The sequence below is a fragment of the Pseudoliparis swirei genome, chromosome 13, assembly GCF_029220125.1.
Source record: "Pseudoliparis swirei isolate HS2019 ecotype Mariana Trench chromosome 13, NWPU_hadal_v1, whole genome shotgun sequence".
Classification (NCBI taxonomy): domain Eukaryota; kingdom Metazoa; phylum Chordata; class Actinopteri; order Perciformes; family Liparidae; genus Pseudoliparis; species Pseudoliparis swirei.
Genome location: NC_079400.1, coordinates 20,368,199 through 20,394,915, shown reverse-complemented (window position 1 = coordinate 20,394,915; position 26,717 = coordinate 20,368,199). Strand labels below are relative to the sequence as shown.

The following is a 26,717-nucleotide window of genomic DNA, read 5'->3' as shown; positions in this document are numbered from 1 at the left end:
TTCAGTGTTAAAGATGACAGGACCAATGTGTCTCAAATACACCTTTGTTTACTAATCTGATGTTTCACTGAAGAAACAATTTATCATCCACAATATTAAATACCTCGCTGGCACTTTATAGGTAGGAGCCTCTTTGAAAACACAGCTCTGTGTGAAGTTTTGTCTTTAAAAAAGAATACAATTAAACAAGTGTCTAAAATACACGCTGTCTGAAGGGATTACTCGTTCATTTAGAAGATTTAGTCTTTAGAAGAAAAAAAAACTTGAATTTCAAAATGTGCGATTAATTAGTAAATTTTTTTCATCGATTGACAGCCCTAATAAATATATATATGTATATATATATATATGTATATATATATGTATGTATATATAAATATATATGTATATATATATATAAATATATATATACTGTATATATATGTATATGTACATGTACACATTACCACCACATTACATCATATATACATACATATATATGATGTAATGTGGTGGTAATGTTTCTGCTTCTCCTCAAGGTCAACATGTCCACCGCCAGCAGGGGGCTGTTATCAGAGCTGAAGACTCTTCTCTCAGGTCAGTGCTCTTCATCACAGCTGCTCCTCATCACAGCTGCTCTTCATCACAGCTGCTCTTCATCACAGCTGCTCCTCCGGCGTCTCACCGGGTCGGTTCTGACGAGTAAAACCCAAAGTCTGCTTCAGGTCCAGTTATCGGTTCTGCTGTCGGTTCTGTCCTTGTCTCAAACCACCGCTCTCTGTCTCTTTGCCTCTTTGTATCTCTGTGTCTTTTTTCTATGTATCTTTGTCTCTGTCTCTCTACCTCTTTGAATCTCTGCCTCTTTGTCTCTCTACCCCTCTGTCTCTTTGTATCTCTGCCTCTTTGTCTCTCTACCTCTTTGTCTTTACCTCTCTGTCTCTCTACCTATTTGAATCTCTACCTCTTTGTCTCTCTACATCTTTGTCTCTCTGTCTCTTTGTCTCTCTACCCCTCTGTCTCTTTGTATCTCTGCCTCTTTGTCTCTCTACCTCTTTGTCTTTACCTCTCTGTCTCTCTACATCTTTGTCTCTCTGTCTCTTTGTCTCTCTACATCTTTGTCTCTCTGTCTCTTTGTCTCTCTACATCTTTGTCTCTCTGTCTCTTTGTCTCTCTGCCTCTTTGTCTCTCAACTTATTTGTCTCTCTGTCTCTCTACCTCTTTGTCTCTCTGTTTCTTTGTCTCTCTATGTCTTTGCCTCTTTGGCTCTCTGTCTTTCTACCTATTTGTCTCTCTGTGTCTTTATCTATCTACCTCTTTGTCTCTCTGTGTCTTTGTCTCTTTACCTCTTTGCCTCTCTGTCTCTACCTCTTTGTCTCTCTGTCTCTCTACCTCCTTGTCTCTTTGTCTCTCTACCTCCTTGTCTCTTTGCCTCTCTGTCTCTACCTCTTTGTCTCTTTGTCTCTCTGTCTCTCTACCTCCTTGTCTCTTTCTACCTCTACCTCTTTGTCTCATTGTCTCTCTACCTCTTTGTCTCTCTGCCTCTTTGTCTCTCTACCTATTTGCCTCTCTGCCTCTTTGTCTCTCTACTTCTTTGTCTCTCTGCCTCTCTGTCTCTTTGTTACTCTACCTCTTTGTCTCTTTGCCTCTCTGTCTCTTTGTCTCTCATTATGTCGATTATCTTCCTGACTCTCTTTTGTTCCTCATTAAATAATCTGACGCTCCGATCAGAGGATGAGATGTTGTTGTGATCCTCAGCTCGTCTCGTCCAATAGAAACGCTCGTCTGCCGTAGCTTTTAATATTCCATAAGACATGTCCGCCTGTCATAGTTTACAGTATATGCGTGTGTGTGTGGTGTGTGTGGTGTGTGTGTGGTGTGTGGTGTGTGCGTGTGTGTGGTGTGTGTGTGTGTAGGTTACTTCAAGGTCTTTCTGCTGCTCTATCACATTCCAGCTTTTCTAGAGCAGCGGGGAAAAAATAAGTTTGACAACTATTTCCCTCAAAGACGAAACGAGAGATATTCAGATTATTAGAGGTGTCAGCGACGTCTCCGGCGGAGGAGCGGCCTATCGGGCGACGGCCTGTCGGCCTATCGGGCGCCGGCTCCACCGGGGACGCCGGGTCTCAACCGCTCGACTGGCAGCATAATTACGGCGTGGACCGTAACTGTAAACGCATGCAGAGTGACTCCAGACGTGACATTGAGTTGTGGATTTATGGATCAATAACAAGTCATAACCCCCCCCCCCTCCCCCTCCCTCTCATGGTGGTTTATGAGGACGCCGTTATTACCGGCCGGGCGCGTGTGTCACGTCCTCTCGTCGGTCGTTTCTCTGTCAGCTTCCTTCTGCCGCAGCAGCTCTGTGCTGCTCAGGGTTTAAGGGTTTAATGGTTTACCCGGGACGGGGAACCAGACTACTACACGTCCCTGTATACTTTATCATATATTGGAGATTTAAACCTTTCATAAATCACAACTTGCTTGAGGAGCATCCGGCTCCCTCGTGTGGCTGACAGGTGAACTGCAGGTAGAAATATGAATTAAAAGTCGCTCTTTGTCTTCTCGTAATCACGGCTTTGACGGAAAAGATCGTGAAATACTTAATGAGCTTTAATAAAAGATCGTAAATTAGAAGTCGACCCGCCGGCACAGATCTCGGCGCACCGGGTGGTTGGTTGCCGGGTCACCGTGGCGACGATCGGCACAACGACGTGAATCATGTCGGTTTGTTTGAAGAAGAAAAACAATCTGCAGACAGCGAGAGGAAAAAGATTCAATCAGCACACACACACACACACACACACATACATTTCTTCCCCTTCTCATTTGATCTCAGCTGTAAACCACAAGATTCTCTCACAAGCTCCTCCTGCTCCTCCTCTTTTTATTCCTCCTATTCCTCCATCTCCTCTTCCTCTTCCTCCATTCTCCACCTCCTCCTCTATCCTATTCTTCCTTTTCCTCCTCCACCTCTTCCTCCATCCTCTTCCTGCTCCTCCTCGCATCTTCATCATCTTCATCATCTTCCTCATCTTCATCAGGGGAACAATTTGCCGCTGATTGCTCTCACTGTGTGAGTGAATGTAATGCAGGAGGAGGAGGAGGAGGAGTAATTCCACCAGGCACACATACTCCCGTTGTGACACCCGAGGACACGTTGGAGACATTTTTAAGCGTTTGTTGCAGAATTTGTTTCTGCTACTTAATTCTGCAATTATATATTAATTTTATTTTATTTATTTCATTCATACATTTGAGAAATGTAATACATTTTATTTCTTACATTTTTTATTTGTAATTTTATATTACAATCTTTTTAAATTAATTTGTTTTACTTTGTATTACTTTTAAATCGTTTTTGTTTTTTGTAAATTTTGTAATTTTTTTATGTTTAATTTTTATTTAGTATTATTGAAATACTTTTTTGTAATTGTTTAAATTGTATTTTTTTTGGGGCATTTAAAAAAAAAAAAACTTCTTTTATTTCTTTGTATTTCTTTTCGCGTTATGAAGCCTCACGTTCTGGAACACGTTTTATTTGACCATGACCCTGAAGTGACACGAATAACGTCTCCGGTAGAGACCTGTCTATCACCCTGTAGCCCCGCCCCTAATGCGCACACTCACATGAACGCATCACGAGGTACCCCCCCCCAAATAAAAAAATAAATAATAATACAAAATACATAAATTAAAGAATAAAATAAAATAAATGTGAATGAAATGAATTAAAAACATTAATAATTTAAATAAAAAAAATAAAAAATACATAAATGAATGAATAAAAAAGAAAAGTATATTTAAATATATAAATGCATCCTCCTCCTCCTCCTCAAACAGTTCCAGATCGATGAGCCATCAACCTGTGTCGCCCGGAAGAATCTGACAACAAAGCTCGAAGAAGCAACGACGTTTCTCAAAGAGCAGCTGGTGAAACGAGGAGGAGGAGGAGGAGGAGGAGGAGGAGGAGGAGGAGTCACTGCGACACAGGGGGGGGGGCAGTCATTAAGGGTCAGACTCTCTGGTTTGCTGGCTTATCAGGAGGTGGAGGGTTGTTCTGCTCGGGGCTCATGTGTGGAGCAGAGATACAGAAAGAGGGGAGGGAAGGGAGAGAGAGAGCGAGAGAAGAAGAGTAGATGGAGGGAGAGAGAGAGAACAAGAGGGGAGTGGAGGGAGAGAGAGAGAACAAGAGGGGAGTGGAGGGAGAGAGAGAGAACAAGAGGGGAGTGGAGGGAGAGAGAGAGAACAAGAGGGGAGTGGAGGGAGAGAGAGAGAACAAGAGGGGAGTGGAGGGAGAGAGAGAGGGGAGATGGAGGAGAGAGAGAGAACAAGAGGGGAGTGGAGGGAGAGAGAGAGAACAAGAGGGGAGTGGAGAGAGAGAAGAAGAGTAGATGGAGGGAGAGAGAGAGAACAAGAGGGGTGGGAGAGAGAGAGAGAACAAGAGGGGAGTGGAGGGAGAGAGAGAGAACAAGAGGGGAGTGGAGGGAGAGAGAGAGAAGAAGAGTAGATGAGGGAGAGAGAGAAGAAGAGGGGAGTGGAGGGAGAGAGAGAGAACAAGAGGGGAGTGGAGGGAGAGAGAGAGAACAAGAGGGGAGTGGAGGGAGAGAGAGAGAAGAAGAGTAGATGGAGGGAGAGAGAGAGAAGAAGAGTAGATGGAGGGAGAGAGAGACGGTTCATATGCAGCTCGTCCCCATAGACCAGGGGTCCCCAAACTTTTTCCTGAGAGGGCCACATAACGTTTCCCTTGTCTGCTGGAGGGCCAGGGGGGGGGGGGGGGGGTGCTAGTGAGAGGTGAGAGTGTGCTCACCTGTGCGTGCAGACAGCATTTAACGGAGCGGAGCAGCTCTGATCGCTCTTTTAATGAAGTATTGATACTAAAAATATGCTAAATCACATCGTTTTTAACGTACGGGTACTTTGTTAGCATCGCTACACTGTGCAGCGTGACAGCAGCAGATGTAGCGGACTAACATTCAAGCTAACCTAACTTCCCAAACGCTGTGGACATCTGAACGCTGATTGGCCGAGACTCGACACGTCTCTTCAAAGATGTTCTATTGTGAAGAAGAGCACCACTTCACATTTTCTCCGCGTCTCACTGCAATCTCAACGGCAGCGGGCCAGGTGAACAAAATAATGAATCGGAACGCGTCTCTGGTATTGTTCAAGGGGCCGGACCAAATGTGGAGGCGGGCCGGATTCGGCCCGCGGGCCGTAGTTTGGGGACCACTGCCATAGACCATGGAGGGATTATACTCAGAGAGAGAGAGAGAGAGAGAGAGAGATGCCAAGACTCTGCCTACAGCAGGGCTCTCAAGTGTCACGCATTGAGCGTGAGACTCACGCATTTAGGTCTTAAGTCACGCACTCCCGCCACACGTCGTATTTCTCACGCTGAAAAAAACTCTCGGCTATTTAATGTTTTAATGTGCCGCAGCGCGCAAACATGAGCCGCGCTGCCCTCACCGTGGAGAAATCAAGCGCTCCCCTGGAGTTCTGCTGTGAGGAGCCACTTATCAGCCAATCAACAAAAAGAAATGGGCCACAATAGCCAATCAGGAAAAAATCTGCATCTGGGTAAGATTGAATCCAGCAACCAATGAAAATAAAGCATCCTGGAATTGAGCGACGAACGAAAATATCCGAAAATTTCGTTGTGGGGGTGTGTGTGGGGGTGGGGGGGGGGTGCTGCTGATGGAAATGTCACTCTTGCCTGTCTTCAAAACTTGAGAGCCCTGCTACAGTCTTCTACACACTCACACACACACACACACACACCTACACACACACACACACACACACACACACACACACACACACACACACACACACACACACACATCGTCATGTAGACTCTGCAGCAACCTGTACAGGAGGAACACGAGCCAGGTGCGCTCCATTCATTGTTTGGGGGCGGGGGGGATTGTCGCTGTGTGGAGATCCACTCTCATTCTCTCTCACTCACTCTCTCTCACTCACTCATTCTCTCTCTCTCACTCTCTCTCACTCACTCTCACTCTCTCTCACTCTCTCACTCTCTCACTCTCTCACTCTCTCTCACTCACTCTCACTCTCTCTCACCTCACTCTCTCACTCTCTCACTCCTCACTCTCACCTCTCTCTCACTCACCTCACTCACCTCTCACCTCTCCTCACTCACTCCTCACTCTCTCCTCACTCTCTCTCACTCACCTCTCTCTCACCTCACTCACCTCTCTCTCACTCACTCACCTCTCTCACCTCCTCTCACTCCTCTCTCACTCACCTCTCTCTCTCACTCACTCCTCACCTCTCTCACCTCTCTCACTCACCTCCTCTCCACCTCACTCTCCTCTCACCTCTCTCACTCTCTCACTCACTCACTCTCACTCACCTCTCTCACCTCTCTCACTCCTTCACTCTCTCACCACCACTCACCTCTCTCACTCTCTCACTCACCTCACTCACTCACTCTCTCTCACCACTCTCTCCTCACCTCTCCTCACTCCTCACCTCTCTCCTCACCTCACTCTCCACCTCCTCTCACTCCTCACTCACTCACTCACCACTCACTCTCCTCACTCTCTCTCTCACCTCACCTCTCACCTCTCTCACCTCTCTCACCTCCTCTCACCTCTCACCCTTCACCTCTCTCACCCACCACTCTCCTCTCCTTCACCACCACCTCACTCTCCTCTCACTCTCTCCTCACCTCTCCCACTCACTCCTCACCTCTCACTCACCTCTCTCACCTCCTCACCCCACCTCACCTCTCTCACCTCTCTCACCTCTCTCTCACTCACCTCACCTCTCCTCTCACCTCTCCCACCTCACCTCTCTCACTCTCTCTCACCACCTCCTCACCCTTCACTCACCTCTCCTCACTCTCTCACCACCTCTCACCTCTCTCACCTCTCTCTCACCTCTCACCACCTCTCACTCTCTCACTCCTCACCTCACTCTCCTCTCACCTCTCACTCACCTCTCTCACCTCTCACCCTCTCACTCACCTCTCTCACTCCTTCACTCACCTCTCTCTCACCCTTCACTCACCTCTCACCTCTCTCACTCACTCTCCTCACTCTCTCTCCTCACTCTCTCCTCCTCTCTCACCTCACCTCTCCTCCTCACTCCTCTCTCTCACCTCTCTCACTCTCTCACTCTCTCTCCTCTCTCCTCTCCTCTCTCACTCTCACTCTCTCTCACTCACTCTCTCTCACTCTCACTCACTCACTCTCTCACTCACTTTCACTCTCTCTCACTCTCTCACTCCTTCACTCACTCTCACTCTCCCTCCTGCAGCTGCTCTACGCTTATCCTCTTTAGCAGCCCCGAGAGAACCCACACAATACTGTATATTGTATTATGTCATAATTTGAGGGCTTCAGAATTCACGTTGAAGCCGGTTTGACACCAGTTGGTTCTGACGTAGCATGATGAGGCTAGTCGTGCTAACACGCCGTCTGCAGCAGCAGCAGTTCCACCATCTGTTCACCCTCTGGGTGGTGACTAAAGGTCACGTCTTCATCTTCATCTTCTCTCCTTGGTTTCAATCCAGATGGACGAACAAAGCACTAACGTCTCTTGACCTCATGACCTTCAGGACTCAGGCCAGGACACAAATACCTCGTTGTAATTACAGGTCTTCTGAGGGGCGATGGACATCTGTGTGCTCCTAGGGGGGGGGGGGGGGTCTCAACGAATACACGATGAACGTCCATTAAACCGCCTCCGCCGCTCCTCGTGATTCACGCTAGTGCCGCCTGCACGCCGGCCCCAGCTCCGCTCGGCCCGCCCGCCCCAGCTCCGCTTGGCCCGCCCGCCCCAGCTCCGGCTCCGGCTCCAGCTCCGGGCTCCGGCCCCAGCTCCGGGCTCCGGCCCCAGCTCCGGGCTCCGGCCCCAGCTCCGGCTCCGGCTCCGGGCTCCGGCCCCAGCTCCGGCTCTGGGCTCCGGCTCGCTGCCCAGCCCGGCTCGGGCCCGCCCCAGCTCCGGCCCCAGCCTGGCCCGGCCCGCCCCAGCTCCGGCTCGCCCGGGCCCCAGCTCCGCTCCGGCCCCAGCTCCGGCCCGCCCGCCCGCCCGCCCGGCCCGCCCCAGCTCCGGGCTCCGGCCCCAGCTCCGGGCTCTGGCTCCGGGCTTCGGGTCTTTAACCAGCAGCCAGAGGAACGTTTTGGGCCATAATTGGCACTCGATTGAAATTGATATGATGCAACGTGTTGAGAGCTGTGGATGGTAAGCACATTATGCTTTGTGGGTTGGAGAGGGAGGAAGAAGAGGGAGGAAGAAGAGGGGCAGAGGGAGGAAGTGGGCAGGCCTTGCCAACAGTAGGTTGTGTTGCATCATCTTGAACGGCGTGGCGTTGTATCGGGGGGGGGGGGGGGGGGGGGTCTGGTGTTGTGAGACTCTCCATGAGGGAATTAATTATGAAGAAAATAAAATGTCAACCATGAGGTCCAAAGAAACCGGCGGCGGGTTTGCTGAATCGGTGTCGCGCCGCACGTCTCCTCCCTCCAGGAGCCACGGCCTCCTCCCTCCTCCCTCCTCCCTCCAGGAGCCACAGCCTCCTCCCTCCTCCCACATTTTCGATTCTGACTTGAATGCAACACGACTTTTCGTTTTTGAGAATTCGTCGTATATATAGGTATATATTAAATTATTTATATATTTATATATATAACATTATACGTATTTATTAATGTTAATATATTAAATACAATATATCTATATATTTATATATATACAAACATATTAATTGATATATTTATATATTAATTTATATACAGTATACATATATACCTGTCGTCCTGTGTGGTACAGTGCGTATCCTCAGGTGTTAATTTATTAAATAATGTATTAATTATTAATTTATACATCTATATTTTAATGTTTATATCTATATATATATATGTATATATATATTCTTCTTCTTCCTCTTCTTCTTCTTCCTCTTCTCTCTGCAGGGCGAGAGAAGAGGAAAGGTCCCATGATCTCTGCCGGCGATGCCGAATTCCCGCGAGACTACCACACGCTGGCCGGCGGCGGCCGGCGTTTCCATGACAACGCCAACGGGGGGTTCACGTCGTCGTCTCTGGACCGCCGGCACAACGCGGTGGCCGCCAAGAGCCTGGAGGCCCTGAACAGCATCCACAAGGCGGACATCGAGCGGCAGAGAGACGCCCTCATGGACCTCCAGAAGAACTCCTTCTCCAGCAGCACCGGGGGCCTGGGGCCCGGCAGCGGCCCCGCCCGACAGGTACACACACTGCAACACACAGGACGACAGGTACACACACCTGAGGACACACACTGCAACACACAGGACGACAGGTACACACACCTGAGGACACACTAAGGATGGGAGGTTTCTGTTTTAAAATCGCCTTAAATTCTTCTTGATGTGACTTTTTATTTAACCAGATACATCCCTGACCTTTGACCTCCCATGTGTATATATGTATACATATATATATATACATATATGTATATATATATATTTATATCTATATATACACTACCGTTCAAAAGTTTGGGATCACCCAGACAATTTCGTGTCTTGTATGAAAAATCACACTTTTATTTATCAAATGAATATAAAATGTAGTCAAGACATTGACAAGGTTAGAAATAATGATTAATATTTGAAGTATTAATTTTGTTCTACAAACTTCAAGCTCAAAGGAAGGCCAGTTGTATAGCTTATATCACCAGCATAACTGTTTTCAGCTGTGCTAACATAATTGCACGGGTTTTCTAATCAGACATTAGTCTTCTAAGGCGATTATCAAACACAATATACCATTAGAACACTGGAGTGATCGTTGATGGAAATGGGCATCTACAGGACTGTCTCAGAAAATTAGAATATTGTGATGAAGTTCTTTATTTTCTGTAATGCAATTAAAAAAACAAAAATGTCATGCATTCTGGATTCATTACAAATCAACTGAAATATTGCAAGCCTTTTATTCTTTTAATATTGCTGATTATGGCTTACAGCTTAAGAAAACTCTAAAATCCTATCTCATAAAATTTTAATATTTCCTCAGACCAAGTAAAAAAAAAGATTTATAACAGCTGAGTGTTTGTCAAGGCTCAGGAAACCCTTGCAGGTGTTTCGAGTTAATTAGACAATTCAAGTGATTTGTTTAATACCCTACTAGTATACTTTTTCATGATATTCTAATATTTAGAGATAGGATATTTGAGTTTTCTTAAGCTGTAAGCCATAATCAGCAATATTAAAAGAATAAAAGGCTTGCAATATTTCAGTTGATTTGTAATGAATCCAGAATGCATGACATTTTGTTTTTAATTGCATTGCAGAAAATAAAGAACTTCATCACAATATTCTAATTTTCTGAGACAGTCCTGTATACACCTCTGGAGATATTTCATTAGAAACCAGACACTTCCACCTAGAATAGTCATTTACCACATTAACAATGTAGAGAGTGTATTTCTGATTAATTTAATGTTATCTTTATTGAAAAAACAGTGCTTTTCTTTGAAAAATAAAGTCATTTCTAAGTGATCCCAAACTTTTGAACGGTAGTGTATATCTATATATAAATTCAGAATATTTATGCATACTATTCATGCATATATATGTATATATATATAAATATACAAACATATATATATATTATTTATATATACTATATATATATATTATTTATATATACTATATATATATGTTTGTATATATATGTATATATATATACAAACATATATATATATATGTAGAAATATTTCGTGCAGATTTCTGTCTGACAACAGGAGGAGAGTGCAGCCTTCAGGGGAGGAAGGAGCCTCTGAGTGCTTTCTGTTGGAATACACACATACACCACACACACACACACCACACACACACGCCACACACACACACACGCTCGCCGTGGGGCATTACCTCTTTGTTGTCCTCGTCTTCGGGCTCAGATTAACAGAACTAGCTGCATGAAAACAAAGTTGTGTGTTTGTTTATTGTTTCGTGTTCTGGCCAATCAGGAGGCTCTGGGTTCGGAGGCTCTGGGTTCGGAGGCTCTGGGTTCGGAGGCTCTGGGTTCAGAGGCTCTGGGTTCAGAGGCTCTGGGTTCAGAGGCTCTGGGTTCGGAGGCTCTGTGTTACGACCTCAGACACTTAGGAAGTAGGACCCAATTGCACGACCCGGGAGACAGAGATAAAGTATTTGTAAGTACTTTATTTTTCGGTTCGGCAGTGAACAAAATGAAAGCGCTCACGTAGTGAGGGATCAAAAACTTTTCAAGAGCATAACATAACCCGACCTGATCATGGCAAAAGACCAGACGAACTGACAAGGAACACTGGGAGACAGGGGAATTTAAGCACATGGTAACAAGACACAGGTGGGACCAATCAGGGCGGGCTGACACTGATGAGCATAGGAGACAGGTGTGATGACAGGTGAAAACAATCAGGAAGCCTGGAATGAGAGAAAGCGAACATAAATGACATGAACCTCTCTAGCATATCTGTCGGTGCACAACAGTACCCCCCCCTCTAGGGCCAACTCCTGATGGCCCAGGCTGATTGTAAAAGTCGTGGATAAGAGTCTTGTCTACGATAAATGAAGCAGCTATCCAGCTTCTAGCCTCAGGACCGTAACCCTTCCAGTCTACTAGGAATTGCTTGCCCTCCCCTATTACGGACCTCCAGTAGCTTACGGACCTTGTAAACGTCACCCCTTCAAAGAACTGGGGCGGTGGAGGGGCTTGAGGCGGAACAAGTGTGCTCACACACCGGCTTGATTTTACTAACGTGAAACGTTGGGTGCACTCTCAAGGTCCTGGGAGTTGCAAGCGATCGACGCCGGGTTGATGACTCTGGACACTGGAAACGGACCCACAAATCTCGGAGCCAGTTTCTTTGAGGCGACATGGAGTGGTAAGTCTTTGGTAGAGAGCCAAACCTTTTGGCCTGGACTGTAGGAGGGAGCGACCCTGCGATGAACGTCCGCAACAGCCTTCATCCGAGCTGAACTGGAGAAGAGACTGGCAGCACCAGCCCAAACTCTGCGACAACGCCTGATCATGGCATGTGCCGATGGAACCTCACCTCTTCCTCGTTGTTAGGGAAAAGTGGAGGCTGGAAACCATTGACACAATGGAATGGAGAGAGACCTGTGGCCGAGGAAGGGTATTGTGGGCAACCTCGACCCATGTGAGGTGGTCACCCAGGTGGTCTGGTTCCGGAGACGAGACAACGAGCGTAGTCTCTAGTTCTTGGTTCAGACGCTCCGACTGTCCATTTGACTGAGGGTGATATCCTGATGACAGGCTGACGGTGGCACCTATGAGTCGACAAAACTCTTTCCAGAAGGCGGAAATGAATTGTGGACCCCTGTCGGAAACAATGTCATTAGGGAATCCATGGATCCTGAACACGTGATTCATCATGACCTCTGCGGTGACTTTGGCAGAGGGAAGCTTGGTCAATGGGATGAAGTGAGCCATCTTTGAAAATCGATCAACCACTGTTAGAACCGTAGTCTTGCCTCTGGATGAGGGAAATCCTGTCACAAAATCCATCGAAATGTGTGACCAAGGACGATGGGGAATCGGCAGCGGCTGGAGCAAGCCCATCTTAACTTGAGATGAGGTCTTATTACACGCACACACCGGACAAGCCGCTACATACTGGCCACATTTTTCTTCATGGATGGCCACCAGAAACGTTGTTGAATCCTGAACATTGTTCTTGCTACTCCCGGATGGCACGAAAGCACAGATGAGTGAGCCCAGTGGATGACCTTGGAGTGAAGAGCCTCAGGAACAAACAGCAGATTGTTGGGACACTCGCTAGGCGCTGGATTCATGACATTTGCCTCTTTAACGACTGACTCCACTTGCCAGGAAAAGGCTCCGATCACCCAGTTAAGTGGAAGGATGGTCTTGGGCTCACCGCAAGTGGTTCGGGATCGTAAAGACGAGACAAAGCATCGGGTTTTGATTCTGAGACCCGTGACGAAAAGATAGTGTGAAGTAGAATCTACTAAAGAAAAGTGTCCACCTGGCCTGACGGGAGTTGAGACGCTTAGCCTTTCTTATATATTCTAGATTCTTGTGATCTGTCCAGACTAAAACGGTTGCTCTGCACCCTCTAGCCAGTGTCTCCATTCCTCGAGGGCAGCTTTACAGCTAACAATTCCTTGTTTCCCACGCCATAATTCCGCCTGCCGTTGTCAACTTCCGCGACAGGTAAGCACATGGATGCATCTTGTTGTCTTCTGCAGAACGTTGAGACAGTACTCCTCCAATTCCCTCATTGGAAGCATCCACCTCGACCATAAACTGGCGCTGGGGATCTGGAATGGTGAGTATGGGAGCTGATGTGAATCTATCTCTGAGAAGTTTGAAAGCAAGATCCGCCTGGGGGTCCACTTGAAGGAACCTTAGGAGAAGTCAGAACATGCAGAGGAGCAGCAACAGAACTGAAATTCCTAATAAACTTCCTATAGAAGTTAGCAAATCCTAGGAACTGCTGAACCTTTTCCTGGAGTCTGGAGTGGGCCACTGGGATACAGCGCTGACTTTCGCAGGATCCATTTGGATATTATTAGTGAGACTATGTATCCTAAGAAAGACACCTCTTCTGTGTGGAACTCGCACTTCTCTGCCTTGACATATAGCTGATTATCCAGTAGTTTCTGCAAAACTTGGCGGACATGGTTAACATGAGATTTAGCGCCTGGGGAGAAAATCACTATGTCATCCAGATACACAAACACTGAAATATTCAAGAATTCCGCAAAACCTCATTCACAAAAGCTTGAAAACAGCCTGTGCATTGCACAGTCCAAAAGGCATTACCAAGTACTCATAGTGACCATTCTGAGTGTTGAATCCAGTCTTCCACTCATCCCCTTGTTTTATTCTAACCAAGTGATATGCATTTCTTAAATCCAACTTGGTGAATATCTTGGCCGTTTGAAGCAGTTCAAAAGCAGATGACATGAGTGGCAGAGGATAGCGGTTTTTCACCGTAATGTCATTTAGTGGACTGTAGTCTATGCAAGGTCTCAGAGACCCGTCTTTCTTTCCACAAAGAATCCTCCGCTGGAGACGATGAAGGACGGATAATCCCTGATTTGAGTGAAGAGGAGATGTATTCATCCATTGCTGTTCTCTCAGGTCTCGAAATCGAGTAAAGTCTCCCTTGGGAATGGGGGCTCCCGGTACGAGATCAATGGGACAGTCAAAATCTCGGTGAGGAGGTAGCGACAAGGCTTTAGACTTGTTAAAAGCTTCTTTTAAATCATGGTAACAGGAAGGTACCTTCTGTAGATCAGGATAGTCAGGGTGATCTATAATGATCCTACTAGAGTCTGTTGGTGCATTACCAGGTTGCGAAAGTTTACACCTGCCCTTACAATCCTCTCCCCATTCCTTAACTTTCCCTGAAGGCCAGTCTATGTGAGGATTGTGGATCTTCAGCCAAGGAAACCCCAAAATAATCGGGTACTGATTCGACTCAAAAATATGAAATTGCATGCTCGGTATGGTCCTTATTTATAGTAATCCGTATGGGCTCAGTGCAATGGGTAACTGTGAACAACAAGCGGCCGCCTAAGGCACTGGCACTAACAGGATGAGATAGCGGGACAGTTTTTATCTTTAGCTGTTTGACTAGGCCCCAGTCTATAAGGCTTTCGTCAGCCCCTGAGTCTATTAACACACCCTGGTCAATGGTCTGATTGTTAATACAAATGTCTACCTGAGTAACAGGTCGAGGAGGGAAGTCTGCGGAAAACTTGCTCACCAGCGCCTCCTTTGACTGGTGAGCACGATCTTTCCCGGCACGAAGCGAGTTGATGACCCGGCTGGCCGCAGTAGAAACAGCAACCCTCCTGAGACGGCGCTGCCTCTCCTCCAGAGAAAGCCTGGTTCTTCCAAGCTGCATGGGTTCACCGGAGTCATTCGGAAGTGTAGTCCTCTGATGGTCCGGTAACATGAGCTGGAAATCCTCCGCTGGCGGCGCGACCCTCCGAGGCGAATTCTGGAAGCTGGGAATAACATCTCGGTTGCGCGACGCCCTCTCTCTTTCGAAGACGGTTATCGATCCGGATGGCTACAGCGATGAGGGATTCCAGATCCCGGGTGTCTCCAGTGGAGCCAGCTGGTCCTTTATCGGTTCCGAAAGTCCTGTCATGAAGGCGTCACGAAGAGCCGGAACATTCCATCCGCTGTCCGCTGCTGCTGTACGAAACTCGATGGCATAGTCAACCACCTGACGGTTGAGCTGACGTATTTGAAACAGTCTTCTGCTGGCCTCCGTAGCAGGCGATGAGTGGTCAAAAATGCGCCTCATAGTCTCTATGAAATCGCCAATGAGTAACATAGTTCGGTGTCTCTAGACCATTCTGCAGTAGCCCAGGCTGCAGCTCTTCCCGTTAAGTGAGACACAATAAACGCCACTTTACCATGCTCAGATAAAAAAGCTGCTGGGTTGTGTTGAAAATGCAGATCACACTGTACCAGAAAGGCTCTGCAATGAAGAGTCTCCGAAAATCTCTCCGGAAGAGCCAGCCGTAACGGGAGGAAACAGCCTGACCTGGGTCGTCAGCTGGAGTATTGACAGGCAAATTCTCAGCTGTGGATGACGTCACCGGAGGAGCAGTCTGTTGATGAGTGAAAAATTATTCATTTGGGCAACCAGTTGTTGCATCTGTGTAGATAATTCTTCCTGAACCCGGCCTGGCCCTCTCAGCTCTTGTATTTCCGGCTGACTTTGTCCAGTTTTTCCTCGTGATGAAAAATCGTCACGCCTGTACCGACAGAGCGGCGTGAAGCGTTTTGGGTCGGCTGGGTCCATAATGTGGTCAGTCTGTTCTGTTACGACCTCAGACACTTAGGAAGTAGGACCCAATTGCACGACCGGAGACAGAGATAAAGTATTTGTAAGTACTTTATTTTTCGGTTCGGCAGTGAACAAATGAAAGCGCTCACGAGTGAGGATCAAAAACTTTCAAGAGCATAACATAACCCGACCTGATCATGGCAAAAGACCATGACGAACTGACAAGGAACACTGGGAGACAGGAATTTAAGCACATGGTAACAAGACACAGGTGGGACCAATCAGGGGCGGGGCTGACACTGATGAGCATAGGAGACAGGTGTGATGACAGGTGAAAAAGCCTGAATGAGAGAAAGCGAACATAAATGACATGAACCTCTCTAGCATATCTGTCGGTGCACAACACTCTGGGTTTAGGCTCCTCGTCTCATGGCTTCTCATTCCAGTTGACACACACACACTTTAATGTTTCCTACAGGATCAATTATTTATTTTTATTTTGTATTTCATCTTTTTTACAGGATGGATTAGTTTTACGGTTTTTAAAAATATTTAATGTATTTTTAAAAGATCCATTTTTGGGGGGGAATCGGTTCATCAGAATTGTTTAATTCATGATTTAAATTATTATTATGAAAAACATTTCTTTAAATGTATTATTTAAAAAATGTACTGGATAATTTTTAGCGGTTTATCATTGTTTTTCTTGTTCTTATTTAATCTCTTTTAATAATTAGATAGATAGATAGATAGATATATACTTTATTAATCCCCAAGGGGAAATTTGTCGTAGCAGTAGCAGCACCAATAAACCAAACACACATGAATAAAAAATAAAAAATAAAATATAAAAACAGGGATGAAAGATATAGAAGCATACAAAGCAAAATATAAAATAAAATATATATGTATATATACAACATATATGCATAAACAATACACAATACTAATGACAATTAAACTAAATATAAAAACATCAAATATAGACAGTGTGCAAAATGCAAAGTGTGTGTATGTGTGTAGTGCAAATGAAATGTGTGTGTATGTGTGTAGTGTAAATAAAATAAATGAAATGTGTGAAGTGCAGATCAACATAGTGTGGATATGAAGTTATTATTGTAGTTATTACACTATGATCTGGCAAGAGGTGATCTGTTGTAGAGCCTTATAGCCGCCGGCAGGTTCTCCTGTATCTGTCCTTGTGGCAGCGGAGCGTGAGGAGACGTCTGGAGAAAGTCCTCCTCTGGCCCTGTAGGAGGTGGTGGAGAGGGTGGTCCGGGTGGTCCGGGTGGTCCAGTATGGACACCAGTTTCTTCAACGTCCTCCTCTCCACCACCTGTTCCAGGTGCTCCAGCTGGCAGCCGATGATGGAGCCAGCCTTCCTAACCAGTTTGTTAGACGGCTGGTGTCACTGCCCGATGCTGCCCCCAGCAGACAATGGCAAAGTGCAGCACACTGGCCACAACCGACTGGTAGAATAACTCCAGCATCTTGCTGCACACGTTGAAGGATCGAAGCTTTCTCAGGAAAAAGAGTCGACTCCTCCCCTTCTTGTACACAGCGTTGATGTTGGCCTTCCAGTTCAGTCGGCTGTCGATGGAGACGCCCATGTACTGGTCCTCCTCCACCAGGTACTGGTCCTCCTCCACCAGGTACTTGTCCTCCTCCACCAGGTACTGGTCCTCCTCCACCAGGTACTTGTCCTCCTCCACCAGGTACTTGTCCTCCTCCACCAGGTACTGGTCCTCCTCCACCATGTCCACGTCCACTCCCAGGACACTCAGAGGGGGAGGAGCTCTTCCTCCTGAAGTCCACCACCATCTCTCTGGTCTTGGCCACGTTCAGCCGAAGGTGGTTCTCATCGGCCCACTTTACAAAGTCGCTCACCACTGCCCTGTACTCCTCCTCCCGTCCATTCCTAATACACCCGACCACTCCAGAGTCATCAGAGTACTTCTGCAGATGGCATGACTCCGTGTTGGACTGGAAGTCACTGGTGTACAGGGTGAAGAGGAAGGGAGACAGAACAGTTCCCTGTGGGGCTCCAACATCACAGACCACCGTTCCAGACAGCACACGCCCCATTCTGACAAACTGTGGCCTGTGAGGTAGTCAGTGATCCAGGAGATGGTGGACGCTGCCACCACCAGCAGCTTCTCACTCAGCAGCAGTGGCTGGATGGTGTTAAATGCACTGGAGAAGTCGCAGAGAAGTGTGACTCAGAGAGACAGTTCGTTCCATCCAGGTGCGATTGAGGTTGCAGCAGGTAGATGATGGCGTCGTCCACTCCCACATGAGGCTGGTAAGCAGATTGCAGAGGGTCCAGCGACGATTTCACCTGCGGCCGGAGGTGGGCCAAGACCAGCCTCTCCAGCACCTTCATCACATGGGAGGTGAGGGCGACCGGTCGGTAGTCGTTGAGGCCAGATGGTGCTGACTTCTTTGGGACAGGGACCAGGCACGACGTCTTCCACAGCACCGGGACCTCCCCCAGCTTCAGGCTGAGGGTGAAGAGGCGCTGCAGGACACCAGACAGCTGGGTGGGCAGGTCTTTAGGACCCTGGGGCTGATGCCATCAGGACCTTCAGCTCTGCGCTGGTGTAGTTTCTCCAGCTGTCTTCTCACCTGGTCAGTCGTCACAGAGAGGGGAGGGGGAGGAGCCCATTGTTATTGAGGGCTCGGTGGATGTGCAGCTCAGCAGGGGGACAGAGGGGAGGTGTTTGGGAGGTGTGATGTGGAGGAGACAGGAGAGGCTGTGAACTGAACCTGTTGAAGAAACAGTTGAGCTGGTTGGCCCTCTCCAGGAGCCCCTGGCTGTCTCCTCCCACCTTGAAGCCAGTTATCTGCTTCATGCCAGACCACACCTCCTTGTGTTGTTCAGCTGGAGTTTGGCCTCCAGCTTCCTCCTGTAGGAGTCCTTGCCTCCCTGAGCTGCACCTTCAGGTTGCGCTGGGCTTTCCTCAGCTCATCCCTGTCTCCAGACCTGAAAGCAGCTTTCTTCATGTTAAGAAGCGCCTTCAGGTCCCTGGTGATCCAGGGCTTGTTGTTGGGGAAGCAGCGCACAGTCCGTGATGGGATGGTGGTGTGTTCACAGAACTTGATGTATTCCGTGATGCAGTCGGTCATACTGTTGATGTCCTCCCCGTGCGGTCCACACAACACATCCCAGTCCGTTGACTCGAAGCAGTCCTGTAGAGCGTCATCAGCCTCCAGAGACCACCTCCTCACAGTCCTGGTGGTCACAGCCTCTTCACCAGAGGAACAGACCTGGTGTCAGCCGGACCAGGTCATGATCAGACCTGCCGAGGGGGGGGGGGGCAGTGGCGCTGTATGCGTCCTTAGTATTAGCATACAGCAAGTCCAGAGTTCTATTGTTCCTTGTTGGGCAGTCTATGTATTGATGGAAGGTTGGCAGAGCTTTTTCCAATGTGGTGTGGTTAAAGTCACCAGTGATAGCCATGAATGCTCCAGGCTGATGATTCAGCAGAGCAGACACAGTGGAGTGGATGGTGTCCACAGCTTCCTCAGCGTCAGCTGATGGCGGCACGTACACGACAACCAAAATGGCGGACGTGAACTCTCTCGGCAGATAGTACGGGCGCATCCCCACGGCCAACAGTTCAATGTTCGGCTACAGAAGCGCTCCTTCACGCACACATGGTCCGGGTGGCACCACCGTTCATTCACATAAACAGCGATCCCGCCCCCCCTCTTCTTACCGCTCTGTGTAGCGTCTCTGTCAGCCCGAACAGTCCTGAAGCCGGGCAAAGACGCGCTGTGATCCGGATAGTCCGCGTGCAGCCACGTCTCAGTGAAACACAAGAGGCTGCTCTCACGGAAGATCCTCTCAGACATTACCAGCGCGCCGAGCTCATCCGTCTTATTCGCCAAAGACCTCACGTTCCCCGTTATGATCGCCGGTACCGAGGGTTTGTATCTCCTCGTTTTAGCCCTCCTCTTGGCCCCGCCCTGCAGCCCGAGCTCTTCTCCGTAGCTCCACCGGGATCTCAGGTCTGTCTCCAGGCAGAAGCTGCGGCCTGCACAGCGATCAGCTGAGCGAGTAGACGACGGACCCCGTCATTGTTTGTAGTGGCCCTCCGATACACACGACAAAGTGAACAAAAACCACGGGAAAAGTTGCGAAAAAAGTAGTTGTAGTCCATTGTCCGACCGTAACTTAGACCAACGTGAAAGAAAAGGAAAAGAAAAAGAGAGGAAAAGTGGAGAAAAAGACAATACAATAAAAAGCGACTGGGCAGCTACTGCGACAGGCAGCCGTTGGCACGGCGCCATCTTGTAAATCTCACAATAGAACATTCTCTAATTTACAACCTCCATAAACAAAGATGTAAATCCAACCTCAACGTCTGTTTTTGGCATCTTCAGGCTCTGACAAGAGGAGTAATTATTTTACTGAACATCTGTGTGTGTGAGAGAGAGAGAGAGGGAGAGAGAGAGGGAGAGAGGGAGAGATGGGGAGAGAGGTTGAGAGGGAGAGAGAGAGAGAGAGAGAGAGAGAGAGAGAGAGGGAGGGAGAGATGGGGAGAGAGGTTGAGAGGGAGAGAGAGAGAGAGAGGGAGAGATAGAGGGAGAAAGGCTTGTGAAGAAGTAAATAACTTCCCGTGGAGAACTTTTACTTTTCTGTTCCTGTGTTGATTAGGAGCTCCAGAGCTATGCTAGCCTTCCCCTCCGCTTCCAGTCATTGTGCTAAGCTAAGCTAAGCTAAGCTATGCTTTGCTGAGTGACTTTGCTCTTTCTCTTCTGGGTCTCAGCAGATGTGGAGCGCTGTTCCTTTAAGGCTCCTTCTCCAAGCCGCCGTCAGCTTCTGTCCATCACGTCTCCTCCTCCTCCTCCTCGTCTTCCTCCTCCTCCTCCCTCCTCCTCTCTTTGCTGTTTCTATTCACCCAAACCACACCGTCTATCCCCCGATGAAAAAGGTGGACTGACACACCGAGAGAGAGAGAGAGAGAGAGGGGGAGAGATATGGAGGAACAGGTGGAGGCTGCCATCGTCATGGCAACCCGCCGTTTCTTCTCCATATAAGGCGAAGCGGGTGATATCGGGAGGTTGGCAATGCCTGAGCTGTGGAGGGAGGCACATGCTGCTCTGAGTGAGAGGTAACGGGAGAGAGAGAGAGAGAGAGAGGCAGGGGAGGAGGAGGAGAGGGACGAGAGAGCGAGAGAGAGAGGGAGAGGGAGAGAGATGCTAAGTGCCTCTGTGGCGTTGCTACCGGTACCATCGAGGGGAGACTCGGGGCGCGGGAAAGACACCGAGCCGCAGTGAAGAAGAGGAGGAAGAACAAGATGGAGAGGAGAGGAGGAGCAGGAGGAGGAGAGGAGGAGGAGGAGGCAGCCGGCCGACCGGCTCAGTAGCAGCAACGGTAACGAACCGCCGCTCTGCAGCGGCAGGGGTGTGTGTGTGTGTGTGTGTTGGTAATCTGTGTGTGTATACATGTGTGTGTGTGTGTTGGTAATCTGTGTGTGTATACATGTGTGTGTGTGTGTGTTGGTAATCTGTGTGTGTATACATGTGTGTGTGTGTGTTGGTAATCTGTGTGTGTATACATGTGTGTGTGTGTGTGTGTTGGTAATCTGTGTGTGTATACATGTGTGTGTGTGTGTTGGTAATCTGTGTGTGTATACATGTGTGTGTGTGTGTTGGTAATCTGTGTGTGTATACATGTGTGTGTGTGTGTGTTGGTAATCTGTGTGTGTATACATGTGTGTGTGTGTTGGTAATCTGTGTGTGTATACATGTGTGTGTGTGTGTTGGTAATCTGTGTGTGTATACATGTGTGTGTGTGTGTGTGTTGGTAATCTGTGTGTATACATGTGTGTGTGTGTGTGGTAATCTGTGTGTGTATACATGTGTGTGTGTGTTGGTAATCTGTGTGTATACATGTTTGTGTGTGTGTGTTGGTAATCTGTATGTGTATACATGTGTGTGTGTGTGTTGGTAATCTGTGTGTGTATACATGTGTGTGTGTGTGTGTGTTGGTAATCTGTGTGTGTATACATGTGTGTGTGTGTGTGTTGGTAATCTGTGTGTGTATACATGTGTGTGTGTGTGTGGTAATCTGTGTGTATACATGTGTGTGTGTGTGTTGGTAATCTGTGTGTGTATACATGTGTGTGTGTGTGTGTTGGTAATCTGTGTGTGTATACATGTGTGTGTGTGTGTGTTGGTAATCTGTGTGTGTATACATGTGTGTGTTGGTAATCTGTGTGTGTATACATGTGTGTGTGATGTAATCTGTGTGTGTATACATGTGTGTGTGTGTGTGCAGTGGCATGTAGTGCATGTGACAGGTAGACCGTCACAACTCGTCCCTCCCTCCCTCCTAACTACATGTGTGTGTGTGTGTGTTGTAGGGAACAAAGATGGCTACTTGTAATGCAGGTCAGACTCACTCTCTTCCTCATCTCTCTCTTCCTCATCCCTCTCTTCCTCTCCCCTTCATCCCTCTCTTCCTCATCTCTCTCTTCCTCATCCCTATCTTCCTCATCTCTCTCTTCCGTTTCCCTCTCTTCCTCATCACTCTCTTCCTCATCTCTCTCTTCCTCATCACTCTCTTCCTCATCTCTCTCTTCCTCATCTCTCTCTTCCTCACACTCTCTTCCTCATCTCTCTCTTCCTCACACTCTCTTCCTCATCTCTCTCTTCCTCATCTCTCTCTTCCTCATCACTCTCTTCCTCATCTCTCTCTTCCTCATCCCTCTCTTCCTCATCTCTCTCTTCCTCATCCCTATCTTCCTCATCTCTCTCTTCCGTTTCCCTCTCTTCCTCATCTCTCTCTTCCTCACACTCTCTTCCTCATCACTCTCTTCCTCATCTCTCTCTTCCTCATCCCTCTCTTCCTCATCCCTCTGTTCCTCATCTCTCTCTTCCTCATCTCTCTCTTCCTCATCCCTCTCTTCCTCATCTCTCTCTTCCTCACACTCTCTTCCTCATCCCTCTCTTCCTCATCCCTCTCTTCTTTAAGTGATTGAGGAGCTACTCCCCGAGTCTCGGTGCTGTGGGAGTTTCTGTGTGAGACGGTTTATGGAGAAAAAACACAATAAAAATAAAATGGTGCATTAAATTATTCGTTGGCAGATTTCAACGTTTTCCAATTCAAACAAAACGCCGGATTACAGACAGGAAGTGAGTTAAAAGCTACAGACAGGAAGTGAGTTCAAAACTACAGACAGGAAGTGAGTTAAAAACTACAGACAGGAAGTGAGTTATAAACTACATACAGAAAGTGAGTTAAAAGCTACAGACAGGAAGTGAGTTAAAAACTACAGACAGAAAGTGAGTTAAAAACCACAGACAGGAAGTGAGTTAAAAACTACAGACAGAAAGTGAGTTAAAAGCTACAGACAGGAAGTGAGTTAAAAACTACAGACAGAAAGTGAGTTAAAAACCACAGACAGGAAGTGAGTTAAAAACTACAGACAGAAAGTGAGTTAAAAGCTACAGACAGGAAGTGAGTTAAAAGCTACAGACAGGAAGTGAGTTAAAAACTACATACAGGAAGTGAGTTAAAAACTACAGACAGGAAGTGAGTTAAAAGGTACAGACAGGAAGTGAGTTCAAAGCTACAGACAGGAAGTGAGTTAAAAACTACAGACATGAAGTGAGTTAAAAACTACAGACAGGAAGTGAGTTAAAAATTACAGACAGGAAATGAGTTAAAAGCTACGGACAGGAAGTGAGTTAAAAGCTACAGACAGGAAGTGAGTTATCTTTGTACAGTGTATACTGTGTGTACATTGTGTACAGTGTGTACATTGTGTACATTGTGTACTGTGTGTACAGTGTGTACAGTGTATACTGTGTGTACAGTGTGTACAGTGTGTACTGTGTGTACATTGTGTACAGTGTGTACATTGTGTACTGTGTGTACAGTGTGTACAGTGTGTACTGTGTGTACATTGTGTACAGTGTGTACATTGTGTACTGTGTGTACTGTGTGTACAGTGTGTACATTGTGTACTGTGTGTACAGTGTGTACAGTGTGTACTGTGTGTACAGTGTGTACATTGTGTACTGTGTGTACAGTGTGTACAGTGTGTACTGTGTGTACATTGTGTACTGTGTGTACATTGTGTATTCATGTTTTAAAACAACACTTTTAATGAGGACTTGTTGCAGTTTGTCTGAATCCGGGTAAACATATTTTGTTGTTGTTGTTTGTTTTCTTTTTATTCTGCACACGTTTATTTATTAATTTATTAAAGAACCAAACTTTTAATTGATCTCTTTAATCCACCTTTGTGTTTTTATTCAGCAGATTTAATGAATATCCCTTAAAACTTAAAGTACTAGATTGTAAAATCGTTCTGGTTTAACTTTATATTTTATTAGTAAAGAGTTGAAGCTCGATGTCTGATCAAGAGATTCAATAGATTCAATAGATTCAATGAAATCAATAGATTCAATAGATTCAATGAAATCAATAGAATCAAACATTTTGTCCACTTAGTTCTTTCTAGAACTTTTGTTCTCATCATTTTTGAATTCAGATAAAAAAATACTGAGTAAAAAAGTAAAACATTTGTAAAAAGATATTTTCATTTGTATTCTTGTTTCACGTGGGCGGGTTTTAAGTTGAAGACGCACACTAAATCAGAAAAACATGGCGGCCGTTGACCTTTGACCTTTTAAAATCGTCTGGAGTTTTTTTATTCGTTCTTTGAATATTCTTTTTAACTGCTGTTTTTGTCGAGGGAAAAGCGGCAAAAAGCGCCGTACTGTGTGTTTCAAAGTTCAGAACGCGTTGAGTTGAGGCTCTTGTGATGACGGCAAACGGTACACCTTTCACAATAAAAGCCTTTAAAATACATTTGTAAAAAAAAGTGAGTATTTAGCATTTCCGTGTTTTTTATTTTGCTCGGCTACTGCACGTGCTCCAAACAGATTCTCTAAATGGAAGTTAATGAAATGGTGGAGTTTAAAGTCTCAAAAACTGGTATTTAAAGATTTTGAGGGAACTAGAATCTGACTGTGTAGCTTCATCAGACAAACATACCTGCATACCGACAACCAAATAAATAAAGTATTTGGTTGTCGGTATGCAGGTATGTTTGTTTGACTGAAGCTGACGCACCACACGGAGCTCTGAAATGAAATGTGGGTCAGAGCGACCCGCGGGCCCGTCCGTCTTTTATTTAAATATCCTTCAACTCCATTTTTCAAATAAAGTGAGATGGATTAAAGAAGTCGCAGCCGAGAGACAAAACGTGGCTCCCAGAGCAGCTGCTCACGCAGGAACGACGTTCCACCGACACCAGAGAGTCATCGCTCGGGAACTCCTGGTCTACACAGCAGAGGTGATGAAGTGTAGACTCAGACAACAACATCACTCATCCGTGCTTTTACTTTGAAGTCACATTGAAGTTCCTTCAATTGTTTGCAAGTCGATTGTTGTGGCCGAGGAACAATGTGTATTTAAACTATAAAGATGTGTAGTTCACTGCAGTTGTTCCTGACACTATTATGAATTACATATGGAACACAATCCACTGTGAGTGTAGTTGGGAATGTGGTCAGACTCGAGTAAACATTGAGAGATTCATCACGAGAACGTGTCAAAGAACTGAGACCTTGTGTTTATGTGATGAGTCCGTGTCGGGTGTGTCTTTGTAATCATGTAGCTGTGTAACAATAATGTAATTATGGAAGATACATGTTGCTTACAGGCTAAATATTGGAGAGATAAATATACATGTTGCTAGCAGGATAAAGTATTAGAGCTGTAACGATAAATGTCGCTAACAGGCTAAAGTGTGAGAGAGATGAAGAGACGGCTGTGAGCTCACGTTCAGTCACCAGTGTGGCATAAAGCATGGTGGAGTTAGCAAGACGACTAGCGGACGGCTCGCTACTTAGCTAGCTTGTGAAATTCCTCCACGCTTTAACTGTTCCCAAAAAATGATCCGAACAAAGTTGTTACCCGTTTGCCGATAGCGATGTGCTTTCCTACGGCGTGACACGAGTGTGTGGATGACGCATGAAGTTGGTTACATGTTACTTATTTAGCGGGCTGGCTAGCTGGCTAGCCACCGTGCTAACGTCACCATGTTTTCATGCTACGCTGGAGACAGAAAATGAGCCCGACAAAAAACAACTGGCTGTGAATGAAGAGCGGGTGGGAGTTCCGGAGACTAGCAAGCTAACTAGCAAGCTAACTAGCGAGCTAACTATCCAGCTAACTATCCAGTTCTGAAGATGGACAAGCCAGCATGCTAACTAACTAGCCTGATCCGCTGAGTGTGAACCCACCAGGAGGAGGCTGCCCTGCGTGGCGGCTCCTTAATCCAGGACGTGGATCTTGTTAATCCGGCTCCTGGGTCCACGGCAGCCAGCGCTGCAGCTCGGGAGAGTTTAGGAGCTCCGTCATTAGTGTGTGTGTGAAGTCACTGCAAACATTTGATTCATTGCCTGGGAGGCAATTACAAGCAATTAAAGTCCTATTATGACGGCAGTGAAGGACGACGCAAGTTAATCTGATATCATCACAATAATTACCCCCCAGACTAATGAGCAAAGGAAAACGGAAAATTATTGGTTTGTTTCACGACAATTTGTGTTTCTCAGCAAAGTGGTGGAGACTTTTTCGTATCACTGCATTGGAGTAAAACATTTTATTTATATATATATATATATATATATATATATATAAAATGATCTTTTTAGCCTTCGTTAGCCAACATTTGTGGCGCCTCGTGCACGTCTCACTTTGTGCTGTTTAGCAGCTTCACACATGAGGAGATGTCTCACACTCGCTAATTCTTCCTCCTCTCCTCTCCTCCCCCATTTTCCTTTTCTCCTTCCCTGCCTCCTTCCCCCTTAGCAACAACCAAACTACTGGAGCTTCAAGGTCAGTGCCAACACTGTGTGAATGCGTCCCTCTGTGTGCATCCCATAACTTCTCATTGGGTCTTTGCCCGATCGCCTTTTCCCGT

The 26,717-nt window shown here is 46.7% G+C and overlaps 1 protein-coding gene across 5 annotated transcripts in view; it reads left to right on the top strand.

The window, feature by feature from the left end:
• Nucleotides 1-26,717, top strand: part of LOC130203717 (SRC kinase signaling inhibitor 1-like) — a 66,113-nt gene that overhangs the window by 11,377 nt on the left and 28,019 nt on the right. For 4 of the 5 annotated variants that reach the window (XM_056430091.1, XM_056430092.1, XM_056430094.1 and 1 more), the window contains exons 2-4: nt 519-576; nt 8,916-9,208; nt 26,606-26,632. In XM_056430091.1, coding sequence (XP_056286066.1) covers nt 525-576; nt 8,916-9,208; nt 26,606-26,632 — 372 coding nt within the window. In that variant the 5' untranslated portion in view covers nt 519-524. Of the gene's footprint in view, nt 1-518; nt 577-8,518; nt 8,597-8,915; nt 9,209-26,605; nt 26,633-26,717 lie in introns of those variants that run through there. The other variant, XM_056430093.1, reaches the window with a different exon arrangement.